This window comes from Canis lupus, unplaced genomic scaffold, assembly GCF_011100685.1.
Source record: "Canis lupus familiaris isolate Mischka breed German Shepherd unplaced genomic scaffold, alternate assembly UU_Cfam_GSD_1.0 chrUn_S2094H2293, whole genome shotgun sequence".
Lineage (NCBI taxonomy): Eukaryota > Metazoa > Chordata > Mammalia > Carnivora > Canidae > Canis > Canis lupus.
In genome coordinates, this window is record NW_023330975.1 from 1 (window position 1) to 15,085 (window position 15,085).

Here is a 15,085-nt window from a genome sequence, read left to right on the forward strand (position 1 = left end):
GTAATTAATTATTCTTCTATTTTTGGTGACAGTAGTTAATGTTTTGGATTTAGACCTTTTCTAAATACATGTTGAGTTAGTAGGGGTTCCTGGCTTGCTCAGTCAGAAGAGCACATGACTCTTGATCTTGGGGTTATGAGTTCGAACTCCATATGGGATATGGATATAGGGATTACTTTTAAAAAAAATGAACAAACTTAAAAGAAACCATTAGACATTAAATAAAAAGGTTCAGATATTTTCTTAGAGTAAATAAAAAATAGAAATGCCGGATGGAAGAGTAGTAGAAACATTTCTCAGGTTCTTGATACATAGTGTTGGGTTGTGATTTTTCAGTTGGACTTATTTGAAAGTTTTCTTTCCTTTAGGTATACTCAGGATAATGATGTCCTAAGCCTAGAACAGAGAAAATTTTATGAAGAAAATGGGTTTCTTGTCATTAAAAGTTTGGTGTCTGACCCGGACATTCAACGCTTTAGGTACAGTAACCTTTCATTATTTTAAGAAATATGTTGTATGTTTGCAATGGGAACATGGGTAGTAAGAGTAGTGTGTGCATGTTCAGATATTTTTCAGGGACTGGTTACTTGGGAACTGGTTGGGAACATGAGCTCTGGAGCAAGAAGGGCTGGCTTTAATCTTAGCCCTTCTACTTAATCTTGTGTGCCCTGGGGCAATTTACATTCCATGCCTCTCCTTTCTCATCTGTAAAATGGGGATAATAGTACTGAGCCCTAGTGTTGTTGTGAGGACTGAATAAGGTAAAAGACACACAGAGTGCTTCCAACCGGGCCTGGCCCATGGAATGGAGGAGAGAAGTATTTGCCATTGTTACTCAGATGCAACCAAATCACAAATTTTCCCCCACTGTTTTCTTAGGCTAAGGAAGATGTGAGTTCTCACAGCGAATTCTGGCCTCACAGTGAGGAGGCAGGGGCTTGTGAGCTGGCCATTTCCTCACCCTATGCTCAGAGCTGCTCAGTCTGGCCTGGAGGTCAACTTGGTGCAGAGACACCATCTCCTCAATCTTTGTGGATCTTTCCACAGAACTGGCCAGGCAGGTGCCTGGAGCCTGCAGTAATGACATCATCTGCCAATTTCATTTCCTAGGGACCAGTTTGAAAGGATCTGCAGAGGGGAGGTGAAACCAAAACAAATGATAATAATGAGAGATGTGTCCATTGCAAAATCAGAATATATTCCAAGTGAAAGGATGATTTCAAAGATCCAAGACTTCCAAGAAGACAAGGAACTCTTCAGATACTGCACTCTCCCTGAGGTTGGAGAACCTTCCTGTGTTTTCTTTGTTTTTAGGTTAACAGCCCACCGACATGCCTGCCCCAGGAATTGCTGCTTTTCCTTTCTCTGAGCCCCTCTCTGGTGGTTGTAGAGCAGTGGTTCTCAGTTGGAGGAGCACATCTGGTGGCGCCTGGAGCCCTGTAGGGTTGTCACAAGGTTTGGTCTGTAGAGCCTGGGCATGCCGCTAATGGAGCCCAGGGAGCCTATAATGCACAGAACAGCCCCTCCCCCCAATTAATGAATTATCCGGCCCCAAATGTCAATACTGGCCAGGTGGAGATACCCTGCTCTGGCGCTTGGTAATTAACCTGGTGGAGAAGGGCGGGAATTCTGCAGTGGAGAGGGGGAGCCTCTCTCACACTGAATATGGGCATATCAACAGGAGTCACATTGCAGATCCCACTCACTATACATCCATTTATTGTTGCTTTTGTTTCTGTGAATCTGGTAGTAGAGGTTTAAGTAGGTCTTTAGAGTTAAACTTGTCTAAAAAATTCTCATTCTTTAAGCATAAATCATGTTTATAAAGTTATCCACATAATATAGAACATGTAAAGTGAAGTCTCCCAACGTTCACCAGCCCCACTCACTGCCAAGCTTTTAGGTGTATTCAACTAGAATTCTTTCATGGCCATGAAAATGCATACGTAACCCCCCACGTTTTGTGTATCACGGGAACAAACTGGTTGTCACCGAGTCTTGTCCACTTATAATAGATCTCAGACATCTTTCCATATCACTTACATATTATCACTTATGTATCTATATCATACTTGCAAATTTCTGCATAAATATATGACAGTTTATGGATAATTTATTTAGAATGGTTTTAGATTGTTTATTGTTTTTTAAAGATTTTATTTTTTCATGAGACACAGAGACAGGCAGAGACATAGGCAGATTGAGAATAAGCTACCTGTGGGAAGCCTGATGTAAGACTTGATTCCAGGACCCCAGGACCATGACCTGAGTCAAAGACAGACACTCAACACTGAGCCACTCATGTGTCCCTTGACACATGGCACACTTTTTTTTAAGGGGCACTTTGCATATAGAACATTTTGGAAATTATAACCCCAAATGCTAGTAGATAATTTGACTTAATGGGAACCTGGCTGCTTTAGTTGGTAGAGCATGGGGGATCTTTTAGTTTTTAAGAGGTATGCACTTTTTTTTTAAGATTTATGCATTTATTTTTGGCATGAGAAGGGGACAAGGCACAGGTTGAGGTAGAGGGAGAATCCTCAGGCAGACTCCCTGCTGAGTGCAGAGGACGACACAGTGCTGGATCCTTAGACCAAGATCATAACCTGAGCCCCAACCCAGAGGTGGACATTTAACCAAGTGAGATACTCAGGATATTCATGAGATATTCATGAGAGACGCAGAGAGAGAGGCAGAGACAGAGGCAGAGGCAGGCTCTTCACATGGAGCCTGCGCAGGACTTGATCTCTGGACTGGGATCATGCCCTGAGCCAAAGGCAGATGCTCAATCGCTGAGCCACCCCGGTGTCCCAGTTGCATGTGGAGATTATTTAAAATTTAGAAAAAAAAATACTTAAATAAATAATTAAAAAAAGGAAGAAAATTGTCCTCATGAGAAAAGACTGTACAGGCAGGCCACCTATCATGTCCAGCCCCTTGGGTTGGGGACAAAGGGGGACATGGCCCCTGAATCATCTATTCTTCCCAACCTCAAGTCTTGCAATAGAAATGGAACTTGTGAGCATCGATCAAGGAGGAAAAGCTTGAAGTTAGAGGTAACTTGTGTTAGATGAATCACGATGAGGCCTCCAGGGTTCCCACCTTTTGTGTAACACGGGAACAAACTGGTTGTCACTGTGTTTTGTCCACTTATAATAGACCTCAGACATCTTCCCATATGACTTACATATTATCACGTGTATCTATATCTATATCATACTTGCAAACTTCTGCATAGCATCCCATTGTGTCAATGTACCACAGTTTATGAACCATTTATTTCAAATGCTTTTAGTTTTATTTTTATTATTTTTTAAAGATTTTATTTATTTATTCATGAGAGACACAGAGAGAGAGGCAGAGACATAGGCAGAGGGAGAAGCAGACTCCTCACACAGAGCCCGATGCCGGACTTGTTACCTGGACTGTGATCACACCCTGAGCCAAAGGCAGAGGCTCAACCCTGAGCCACCCAAGAGTCCCGGTTGTGTGTGGATATTACTTAAAATTTAAAAAGATCTTTAAACAAATGTTAAAAAAAAGAAAGAATATTTTCCTCATGAGAGAAGACTGTACAGGCAGGCCACCTATCATGTCCAGCCCCTTGGGTTGGGGACAAAGGGGGACAAGGTCCCTGAATCATCTATTCTTCCCAACCTCAAGTCTTGCAATGGAAATGGAACTTGTGAGCATCAATCAAGGAGGAAAAGCTTGAAGTTAGAGGCAACTTGTGTTGCCTGAGGCCCTGGGTACCCGGAGGCCTCCAGGGTTCCCACTGTTCTCAAGTGTGCACCATGCACCTACTGGTTCATGCAATGACTTTTAGGAGGTGGGTACGATATAGTAGTTGGGTATTTATTTCAATATGTATTGGAAAAAGTAGCTGGTGCATCAAACCTATGACTTCAGGAATATTATTAATCAGGATAAGACATGAGTTAATTTAGGAAAATTATTGACTAATATTGGGCAGTTAGCAACATATGCTAGAAATGGTAAAATGTCTCTTGAGTCACTGAAGTTTAGAAAATACTGGTAGGAGATGCTGGGCAGGCATGGCCCGATGGAGCATGTGAGTCTTGATCTCAGAGTCGTGGGCTCAAGCGATAGAGATTACTTAAAACCAGGAAACAGGAAAGGAAAGTATATGAAGAAATATATTTGAGGAATATATTCTTCAAAGAAAATATCACAAGAAAATATAAAAGATGACACCCTTTATAAAAAAAAAACAAATATGAGCCCCGACTCCTAGGATTTGGGACCATTTCGAGTGTTTCATGCTCAAATTGCCAATATGGCTTATACGGGAGATCAAGTAGTGAGAAAGCTAGAAGAGGCTTCATTTTTTGAAGTCAGACAGAACTGGAGATGGAATACCGTCCTTTTCGTTGAAATTGCTCTGCCACCTTGGGCACTTTATTATCTGCAGGATAATGATCATTTAAAGGATCTTTAATTCCTGGGGGCATTACTTTTCAGGGATTGTTGTGAGACTTAAGTGGCTGACACATAAAGCGCCTGGCAGGTGGTAGGCATGCAAAGCTGAGTGCTTTCCTCCCTAGTGGGTTAGATGTAGGAGGGAGCACACCCGCTGCCAGACCTTTGGCCAAATTCAGCCTCCCCACCCCGCCTCTGCTTCCTCATACTCTGTAACTGCACCTTGCTGTCAAGCACCAGTGCCCATGTCATTATTTAACATCCTTCCAACAGAATATAGATGCCATGGGAGGAGGGACCTGTTCATCTCACTCCCTGCTGCGTGTCCTTTTCTATCACTGTCTGGTTTGTAGCCCTCAGTGAAGAGCTGTGGAAAGGGAGGTGGCCTGACTGTGAAGTGTCCCCCTGTTGCTGTTCTCTTGTCCCCTGGGCTCTGCATGGCAGCTGCACGTTATTGGGGCCTCTCATGGTCCTTTCATTTATTATTCTCTTTAATGATTCTACTTATTTGAGAGAGAAAGTGAGTGAGATCAAGAGAGATCATGAGTGGCAGGGAGGGGCAGAGGGAGAGGAGAAGCTGACACCTCTCTGAGCAGGGAGCTGGACATGGGGATCATGACCTGAACTGAAGGCAGATGCTTAACTGACTGAGCTGCAATGGTGTCCCCCTACCACCTTTTTAAAAAGTGACTTCTACACTCTAGGAGTAGCTTGCAGTCACGACCCCGAGATCAACAGGTTCATGTTCTAGTGATTGAGCCAGCCAGGTGCCCCTCGTGGTCCCTTCTTATGAAGAGTCTCCGTGAGGGGAAGAGGAAGGTGCCTTCTCCCTGGGCATCTATGGACAGTGTCAGGTGAAAGGAGGGTATTCCTGCCCTTCCCAGTCGAAAGCTGAGAGAAACTCTTCGCATTCTCATAGAAAATGGGGTTTGGTTTCCAACTGGCTTAAAAAGCCTGTTTAAGGGCAGCCCCGGTGGCCCAGCAGTTTAGCGCTGCCTTTGGCCCAGGGTGTGATCCTGGAGACCTGGGATCGAGTCCCAAGTCGGGCTCTTGGCATGGAACCTGCTTCTCCCTCGACCTGTGTCTCTGCCTCGCTTTCTCTATATCTCTCATGAATAAATAAATAAAATCTTTAAAAAAAAAAAAACCTGTTTAATTCAGAGTGTTACAGATTTCCAGTGCTGAGTTTTTCATTCTTTGTTTGCAACGTTGGGAAATACCAACTTTTTTTTTTTTCCTTTAAATAATTGTTTGATAGAGAGGGAGAGGCAGAAGGAGAAAACCTGAAGTAGACCCATTACTGTGCAAGGACCCCAAGGCAGACCTGTATCCTATGACCCTGAGAACATGACCTGAGCTGAAATCAGGAGTTGGATGCTTAAGCAACAGACTCACCCAGGCACTTCTACCAAGTGTTTTGTATAACTATGTGCATTTTGACTCTTGTACAAATAAGTGTACATTGTACTACGTGGTTGTTTATTTGATTTCTCATGCAACTCTTTACTCTTAGATTCTGAAATATGTGGAGTGCTTCACTGGACCCAATATTATGGCCATGCATGCAATGCTTATAAACAAACCTCCAGATTCTGGTAAAGTGGTTTTATTTGTTAAGTAGAAGCCAAAAAAAAAAAAAAAAAAGAGGGTAAAGTAAGAAAAAGTTTCAAGGATTCAAAGGATCGCTTTGTGTATAACTGCTGAATATTAAAAAACAAATGTGGGGACGCCTGGGTGGCCCAGTGGTTGAGGGTCTGCCTTTGGCTCAGGTGGTGATCCTTGGGTCCTGGGATCTAGTCGTACATCAGGCTCCTCGCAGGGAGCCTGCTTCTCTCTCTGCCTGTGTCTGTGACTCTCATGAATAAATAATAAGATCTTTAAAAACATAAAATAAGGGCAGCCCAGGTGGTTCAGCGGTTGGCGCCACCTTCACCCCAGGGTGTGATCCTGGAGACCAGTGATCCAGTCCCATGTCAGGCTCCCTGCATAGAGCCTGCTTCTCCCTCTGCCTGTGTCTCTGCCTCTCTCTCACTCTCTGTGTCTCTCATGAATAAATAAATAAAATCTTTAAAAAAAAATGTGTATATACTTTTAAGTCTTAAAACAGTATGTAAAAAAAAACCAGTATGTATCATAAGAATCGTGGAGTAGGGATTTCAGATGTCAACTATATGGTTATTTTTTCTTACTTTTAAAGATTTTATTAATTTTTTTGAGAGAGAGGGAGAGACACCATAGAGGAAGAGAGAGAAGCAGATTCCCTGCTAAGCAGAACCCTTTGCAGCTTGATCCCAGGGCCCTGAGATCCTGAGCTGAGAAAAGGCAAATGCTTAACCCACTGAGCCACCCAAGAGCCCTTAGAGGCCTTTTATTAACTTAGTTAGCTGATATTTTTTGCATCAGCCACTTAAAGGCTAACAGGGAACCTCAAATTTGGTTGCTCTCTTCAATTACTCAAACTTTTTTTTTACTTTTTGAATTCTAGCTTCTATGCCCAAACCACAATTACAAAGGAATAAAACACAATAGAATTCATGACATGTGTATGAATTGCTAGTGAATGTTGTGTGTCAGTAAGTCCTCGGCTCCCAGAAACCCAGAAAAAAAATAGAGGATCTGGAGTTGTCCTGTGGATTTGATATTCAAATTTGATGCTTATCTCTCTGGACTGATTCTCAATAATGTTGTTTCACTTCTTTGGGTTTTGTGGGAATAGTCATTGCTGTGGTTTTGCAGGCAAAAGAGATGAAATCTGAGATGCAAGTGTGTATTAACAGCAGGTTCTGTTTCAGGCAAGAAGACATCCCGCCATCCCTTGCACCAGGATCTGCACTACTTCCCCTTCAGGCCCAGCAATAAAATTGTCTGTGCTTGGACAGCCATGGAGCACATCGACAGGAACAATGGCTGTCTGTGTGTGTTCCCAGGCACACACAAAGGCTATCTGAAGCCACACAATTATCCCCAATGGGAGGTATGTCTGCGTAGAGGAGGCATCATTTTTTTGTTGTTGTTTTTTTTTTTTGTTTTTTTTTAGGTTAGCTTTTTTTTGTATTTTTTTATAGGGTTCGATTTTTCAACCTATAGTATAATACCCAGTGCTCATCCTGTCAAGTGCCCCCCTCGATGCCTGTCACCCAGTCACCCCATCGCCCTGCCTGCCTCCCCTTCCACTACCCATTGTTCCTTTCCCAGAGTTAGGGGTCTCATGTTCTAGCTCAGAGGAAGAATCTGTTTTTTGTTTGTTTTTGTCGTTGTTTTCTTTTAAGATTTTATTTATTTATTTGAGAGAGAGAGAAAGAGCACAAGCAATGGGAGAGGAGGGGAGGAGAGAGACAAAGGGGAAGGGAGAGGGACAAGCAGACTCTGCTGAGCACGAGTCAGATATGTGGCTTGAACTTCGCACCCTGAGATCATGACCTGGGTTGGCATCAAGACTTGGACGCCCAACTGACTGAGCCACCCAGGCACCCCTAGAGGAGAAATCTTAACCAGAATATTGTTTGTTTTGATTTCACATCACTCTCCCTAAAGAGCTTTAACAATCAGATGGCATTTCCTTCCTTACAAAACATCATTATAGGATTTACAATTAGGGTCAGGGAAGATTCAAGGATGTCAGGTAAAATAACCATTTTTCCATCAAGAAGTGTTGGAAAGCTGACCAGTGTGGGGCACTTTGGTAGGTACTATATAGGATATGAAATTATCAAGCCCAATTGCACAGGTAAGATGTCAACACTTGCAACACCACATGCATGTGTAAAGTGCCAACTACTTCTTACCCACTGATTGATGGCTCTTGGCATAAAGAAGAGAGAGGAATCATCTCTTTACTGCTAGAGAGACCAATGAAGACTCTGGGGAAGCATGAGTAGTATTCCATTGCATGACTGTTACATGGTGTATGGAATTGAGCTAGTTGAGGATGGAAGAGTATAGAAGGCTTTTGAGCCCATGAATGGTGAGATCAAATTGATCCTTCAATAATGATAATCTAGAGGCTTAGAGCAGGATATACTGGAGGTAGGGCTCCAGAGGCAGAGAAACCAGAGAGGAGATGATAAGTGTTTTAGGTATCAGACAATATGGTCTTGAAATCCCATAATGATGGTCAGAAAGAGAAGAGCACGGGTTGTTAACGCAGGAAGAATGAATGTGGTCTGTAGGAAGTAAAGAATATGGCTTTCAGGACTTCTGTCTCAATTAGATTCTTGCACTGAGGATTAGTGCCAAGGAAAATACTGGGGTCTGGATTCTGATATAACTGAAACTGTGAGATTCACAAATTCAGTTGAGTTTTGGGGAAAGTTTGGTGCAGGCAACAGAAGTGGGCTGTGGCTGACTTAAGCCAAACGAAGTGTTTTGGAGGGTGGCAGGCACCTGCTGAGTCCATGGAAAGGCTGGCTAGCTCTGATGAGCAGGAGAGTGGGGGTTATGTTCAGTGGGAACACTCGGGGTGGGGCACCTGGTGGGGTCAACTGAACTGTGATCATGACCAGTGCCTTCCATCTTCTGCTCAGATTCAAAGTGACCACAGTGGGCGGTTAGATTGACTTAGCTTAGGTCACGTATCAACCCTGGCCAGGAGAGAAGTGCACTGGATGAAAACCACAACTGAGTCCAGCAGGAAAGCAGTCCTTTCCCCAGAAGAATGTGGCACAGTCTCAGGAAGGGAAATGTGATGCCGTCCTTCCACCATAACTATTACTTAATGAAATAACTGACTTGGGAAATAGTTATAAAAAACAGAATGTTTTAATTTACTGTTTTTCTTTCCTTACTCTGCATGTGACATCAGTGCTTTCTGAGCTGAGAAAAATTGAGATTTTCTCTCTGCTGGTTTGGGAGAACAATTAGCTTCTTAGAGGTACTCCTGAGTTATAGAAGAATGGTTCAGGCAAAGTTCTAGGTGAGGAGAATATCATCCTGGGAAAGAATGATTATACATTCAGGCTTGAAAGGTGATCTCCCATGTTAACTGCAACATGCAACGTTGATCTAGATCCTCAATATAATACAGTTATGAAGGGTGAGAAGAAATTTCAGCATCTTCCTTTGCCTCCCTAAATCCATGATTTTAATATCACAATGTGACTTTCACAGCCACACATCTGAGAAGCTTTTGTATATTTGCAGTACCTGTTAAGAATCTATTTATCTTTCTCTTGGAAGAACTTAGGAAATCTACTTTTTAGTCATTGGGTTCCTCAAATACAGAGTTGGGTTCTCTTATGTGTTCTAGGGGGGCGTGAACTTAATGTTCTATGGGATCCAGGACTATGATGAAAACAGCCCCCGCGTGCACCTCGTGATGGAGAAAGGAGACACCGTTTTCTTTCATCCTTTGCTCATCCACGGATCTGGCTGGAACAGAACTCAAGGATACCGCAAGGTATGCATTACATCACCGTGCTTTCCAAAGACGAATAGGTTAGAAGCAAAAATGTCAAGATATGTGAAACTTTATGAGATTTGTGATGTTTAACTAAACTGCTCTTGCTCTGGTTTATTTACCAGGAAATATATTTGATACCACATTCTTTTTTGCTAAGTTATCAGTAGGAGGCCATGTGACCTCCGGTTCCCAATCCTACTGATCGTGAATTAGGAACATTCATAGAGTTGCTTGGTAGCCCACAGCCTGTGCTTTTGGAGACAGAAAGAATGGATGATGTACTAAAATCTTAAAATGGGAAATGGATATAGGAACCATTTATGACGGCAGTTTATAATAGCTTTGTTATTGAATTGGCTGCCCAGAAATAAGATTTAGCAGCGAGCCATGGTTTTTGCCCCTTAGCTATGAATATATTAAAAACCTATTGATTTCATTGCTTGCATTAAAATTTGACAAAATTTCCCATATTCCCAGATTTCTCTCTTCTCAAAAATTCAGCAGCTCTGACAGTACTGTGGACTGACATTATTCCACATTACATGGCTCTTATTACGATATATAGGGGGTTTTTGGGGTTGAGTGAAGCGTGCCAGTTTGTCACACCAACACCCATTGTCTCCCTAGGTGCAGGGTTAGCTACCATGTTTCATCTTCCATTCATTCATATTTCCACCAGGTCAACAGGGCCAGGATGAGGGTGAGGCAAGAAAGCCCTCTCCTCCAGGGAAAATTTAGCAGGGGTCGGGGGATGGTGCCAAACACCTCAACAATCAAGTTAAATGATAGTTTAAGGCAGTATTTAGAAAATCAAAATCAATGCAAAAAATACCTTGATGAACACAATGCCAAAATTTTAAATAAAGACTAGATCAGACTCCCCACCAACATGATCCTCAGAACTGTACAAGCAGGGGTACAGCCACAATGACATAAATAATATGAATGTTCATGAAATTCATGAATTTGGCCATTTATCATGTGTCCTTGGTGTCAAAATTCAACTTGATATAAAAAATGGAATTTTATGTATATGCATCTGTATCAAAACAGCAAGCTAAGACAAATAGTCTTAAAGTCTGTATGAGTTAGAGAATTATATTACTTCCTATATGATCAGGGTTATAAACTGAGTAGGATAACAACATACTGAAAGATCTCATGTCAAAACCTGAAAATATAGTATAAAGTGATTACTGTATGAAACTAAAAGGTAAATGATAAGAAACCAAGTAATGTGATTGATAATATCCTAACTTTGTAATTTTTCAATAGTTTTTGAACTACTTTATTTGGGAAAAGATGAACCCCTACAAAAAGACTTAAAAATGCATATATGGTAATGTACTTATCCCCTTGGATGTCACTTTTTCTTGGTGTGGTTTGGGGGCTTCCATGGGAAATGGGGGTCCCTGTGTGGCTCAGCGGTTGAGCGTCTGCCTTGGCTCAGGGGGGTGATCCCAGTCCGGGGATCCAGTCCTACATCGCGCTGCTTGCATGGAGTCTGCTTCTCCATTGCCTGTGTCTCTGCTCCCCTCTGTGTCTCTCGTGAACAAATTTAAAATATATATATATAATAAAAATTAAAAAAAAAAGGAAATGGAATTTGTGACTCCACTGTCTACAAATCTCATGTTGTAAGCAAAGCAGACAGCCCTTCTGAGAGGTGAGGTCATCTCAAGAGAAGAGAACTAACATGCGACTAGGAAAGTGAGTTTTAAGTTTATCTGCTGATAACCTTTTCAAGAATGGGAACAACCGGGCAGCCCCGGTGGCCCAGCGGTTTAGCGTGGCGAGCAGCCTGGGGTGTGGTCCTGGAGACCCAAGATCGAGTCCCATATTGGGCTTCCTGCAGGGAGCCTGCTTCTCCCTCTGCCTGTGTCTCTGCCTCTCTCTTCGCTCTCTCTGAATGAATAAATAAGTAAATCTTAAAAAAAAAAAAAAAAAAAAAAAAAGAATGGGGAGAACCAAGTAACCTCCTTTCCCTTAAGAAGGAAACAAGATGTGTACCTTATGTGAATGATCTTGGACTTCAAATGTCCTTTTGATTTGAAAGGGGTGGGTGTGTATATTATTTTCCTTTGCAAGGTATTTTTAATGTTGATTTCCCTGATCTTTAGACATTAAAATAACAAAGCACCACAAACTCAGCTGAGTAACTAACTTCTGTGACTAAGAAGAGGATGAAGAACCCTGGAACCCATTCCTGTTTAGGACTGGGGGATATGCACTAGCTAGATAAATCACATGTTTAAAGTCCTCTTACTCTTGTCATTATGTTCTCAGCCCATTTTGAAAACAAGTATCCCAGGGAGCTTAAAACCTCTTGGAATTTCTCAGTCAGCCTTTAGCTGTACCTAGGGGGAGAAAAGACTCCAACCCCAAAGAGGCTAATCCAAGACACGATGGAACATTCTAGAAATCAAATGCTAGTGAAATAGCTGATGTTCTAAAAGAAGACTTTCTGTTTGGTTGTTGCTGTTAACAGATTTTTTTCTCCCCCAATATTAATCATTTCACCCTGCACAGGCAATTTCCTGCCATTTCGCCAGTGCTGACTGCCACTACATCGATGTGAAAGGCACCAGTCAAGAAATCGTTGAGAGGGAAGTTATGGAGTTAGTACACAGATTATACGGAATTCCGAAAGATACCAGCTTGCAGGTACGTTTGTATGAGATGAAAGATTTATAAGACTATTTTCTTCAATGCATGACAATACTCATATCTATTTTTTTAAAGATATTCTTTATTTATTTGAGAAAGAAAGAGAGAGGGAGAGAGAGCATGAGCAGTGGGGAGAGAAAGAGGGAGAGGAAGAAGTAGACTTCCTGCTGAGCAGGGAGCCTGATGTTGGGATCAATCCAGCAACCTGAGATCATGAACTAAGTGGAACATAGAGGCTTAACCAGCTGAGCCACCCGGCAACTCTGTTATCCCTGATTTAATTTGGAAGCATAATGTGCATTGTTTAGAGCACCGTGCAGAAGCCTTGCTGAGATCCACTGAGAATTTCAGCTAATACTTGCTTCCCCCACGTGGGGCACCTGAGCATCCCAGACTTCTTTATGTCTTTTGGCCGCCCTGTGCTGTGTAGGCTATCCTGTTCCAGGACAGGCAGGTAGGAAAGGAAACAGCAGATCTGGAGGAGAGCAAGTGAGCAACAAAAGCCACCTTCTGAATGCACATAAGGAAAGTTAAAGGTTTGGGATATTACCCATAGGCCTCCCTTAATTTCTCTACAACAGAGTATTTACATATATGCAGATCCAATAACTGTCCCAGAAGCAATTCTCAAGCAGGTTTCTGTGTGGGTCAGTTAGCATCTGGGGTTCCACGGAGCTGATGGCAGAAACCACTGATGCTTATCAAGAGGGGACATGAGACATTATTTCATATGCTTTGCTACTTAATACACAACACTTGTAAAGTAGTTGCGTGTAGCTAGTGGGCATTCAGTGCTGCCGATGATCCCCAGACAAATTACAGTCAAGCCAAAGAAATAAACATATTTGCCTGGTAGACAAAGACATTTTAGCCTCCGAACCAAGAGGCTGATCCTATGTTCCAATTTGCAGAAATCACCAATATATGTTTTCCTAGGGGGTGACAGGACCTCCACGTAGACTGAATGTAATGATAACTCGGCCCCTCTAGTACTGTGAAGAGTACCGCACACCAGCACTACGCTACTGGGCCACTGGGAATCACCTTCTGAAAGTCATTCCCAGCTGAAGAATCTTACTTCCCCCTTGGCCCCTTCTCCCTTTAGAACCTATGAATCTACCCCATATCAGAAAAGACTCTCATTTCTCATTTGCCGTTGGTGGGAAGTCTTGTCCTTCTCTCTTTGCCCAGTTTTTAAAACGCTTTTATGAAGGCATCCTATTTTGTGAAGTGGGGCTTCCGGGCAACACACTGATTCTTGCAGCAGAAAACAAAAGCATATATTGTGTTGGCAGTTTGTCAGGGTTGTAAATGAATGAACTGCCGCCAGTATTTATTTCAATTATTTGAGAGAGAGAGAGAGAGAGAGAGAGAGAGAGAGAGAACGTGAGCAGGAGGTGGGGGTATGGGCAGAAGGAGAGGGAGGGAATCTCCAGCAGATTCCCCACTGAGCCAGGACCCCAACACAGAGTCCATCCCAGAACCCTGAGATGAGTTGGACTCTGACTGAGCAACCCAGGTGCCCCAAGAAAGTTTGTTGACTCAAAAGTCTCAGTTGTTTGATGAAGAACAAAGCAATAATACCAAATCACCCCAATACCAAATCATGACCTGATTTTCACTGAGGAGCAGATCACTCTAGATGAGGCAGCGAGTGGCTAAAGGAAAGCCAGACAAGGAGTACAGGTCTTCTTGACCAAACAGCATGCTAAGCCTGTTGAGGACACCTGTAGTCAACAGGAGCACCAATTGGCACAGGCTGACTGGCCTGACTGGCGTCTGGCTCTCTCAGTTTGTTCAACATGATTTCAGATGTTGACAAGTAAATTATTGGGAGTCTTAAAAAATGGTTTATTTACTGATAGGACCACTGTGAGAGTTTTTCCACTTAACTATTCGTAGATGCTAGAAATCTACTTTTTTCTTATGCTGAACACATTCCCAGTGTTCCGTGGACTCCTTGTGGTTGGCTTTATTTCCAGGATGTCTTTAGACTGGGAGGACAGCTGGTGAAAGGAAGAAGGACCAACCTTTGAAGTGGCCGTCTGCTGGAGCTCTTTGAGAGGAAACCAAAAGGAATCAAGATGCCTATGGAACCTGTTTTATTAATGAGCTGTCCTAATCTTTCTGTCACTTGTTATGAAGATCACAACGCACTTACAGGGAACTTTATGGGATCTGGTTAGCTCTGGGTGAGGGGCTGTTGCTTTAATGGATGAACAGGTGTAACAGTGGCATATTACTATTGTCAGGAATACTACTTTGCACCTAATAAAGGTCACTGATGTCTAATTTAAGTGTGTTCAGTTACTTTCATCCAGTTAGCTCTTTGCCCAAGCAAGAAGGAAAGCTTTGAAACTCAGGGTCTGCTGACTTTTTCGCATCCCTCTTCTGGAAATCCCACCACCCACTGATTTCATGGCATGAGAGACTTCTCAGATCTAGAACACTGTCCTCTACACACACGTTTAATGAAGGGCATTGTGGAGTGAGGACAAGGGTGGATGTTCATGCTCTGACACATGTCCTTGTGTCCTTGAGTCCTTGCATGACTCTTCCAACCCAGCCAGCTTGCTT

The 15,085-nt window shown here is 42.7% G+C and overlaps 1 protein-coding gene across 1 annotated transcript; it reads left to right on the forward strand.

The window, feature by feature from the left end:
• Positions 1-334: 334 nt before the first annotated feature.
• LOC119878927 (phytanoyl-CoA dioxygenase, peroxisomal-like) lies at positions 335-14,805 on the forward strand. The gene is made up of 7 exons (XM_038589461.1): positions 335-479; positions 1,111-1,279; positions 5,957-6,038; positions 7,236-7,417; positions 9,689-9,838; positions 12,371-12,505; positions 14,491-14,805. Exons 2-7 carry the CDS (start codon positions 1,157-1,159, stop codon positions 14,542-14,544), a joined length of 726 nt encoding a protein of 241 aa, XP_038445389.1. The 5' UTR covers positions 335-479; positions 1,111-1,156; the 3' UTR covers positions 14,545-14,805.
• The last annotated feature ends 280 nt before the right edge of the window (positions 14,806-15,085 follow it).

Coding starts and splice junctions, on each gene's coding strand:
- LOC119878927 (XM_038589461.1), top strand. CDS start 1,157: ATGATAATAATGAGAGATGTGTCCATTGCAAAATCAGAATATATTCCA. Junction 9,839..12,370: donor GAACTCAAGGATACCGCAAG/GTATGCATTACA, acceptor CACCCTGCACAG/GCAATTTCCTGCCATTTCGC. Junction 12,506..14,490: donor CGAAAGATACCAGCTTGCAG/GTACGTTTGTAT, acceptor CTTTATTTCCAG/GATGTCTTTAGACTGGGAGG.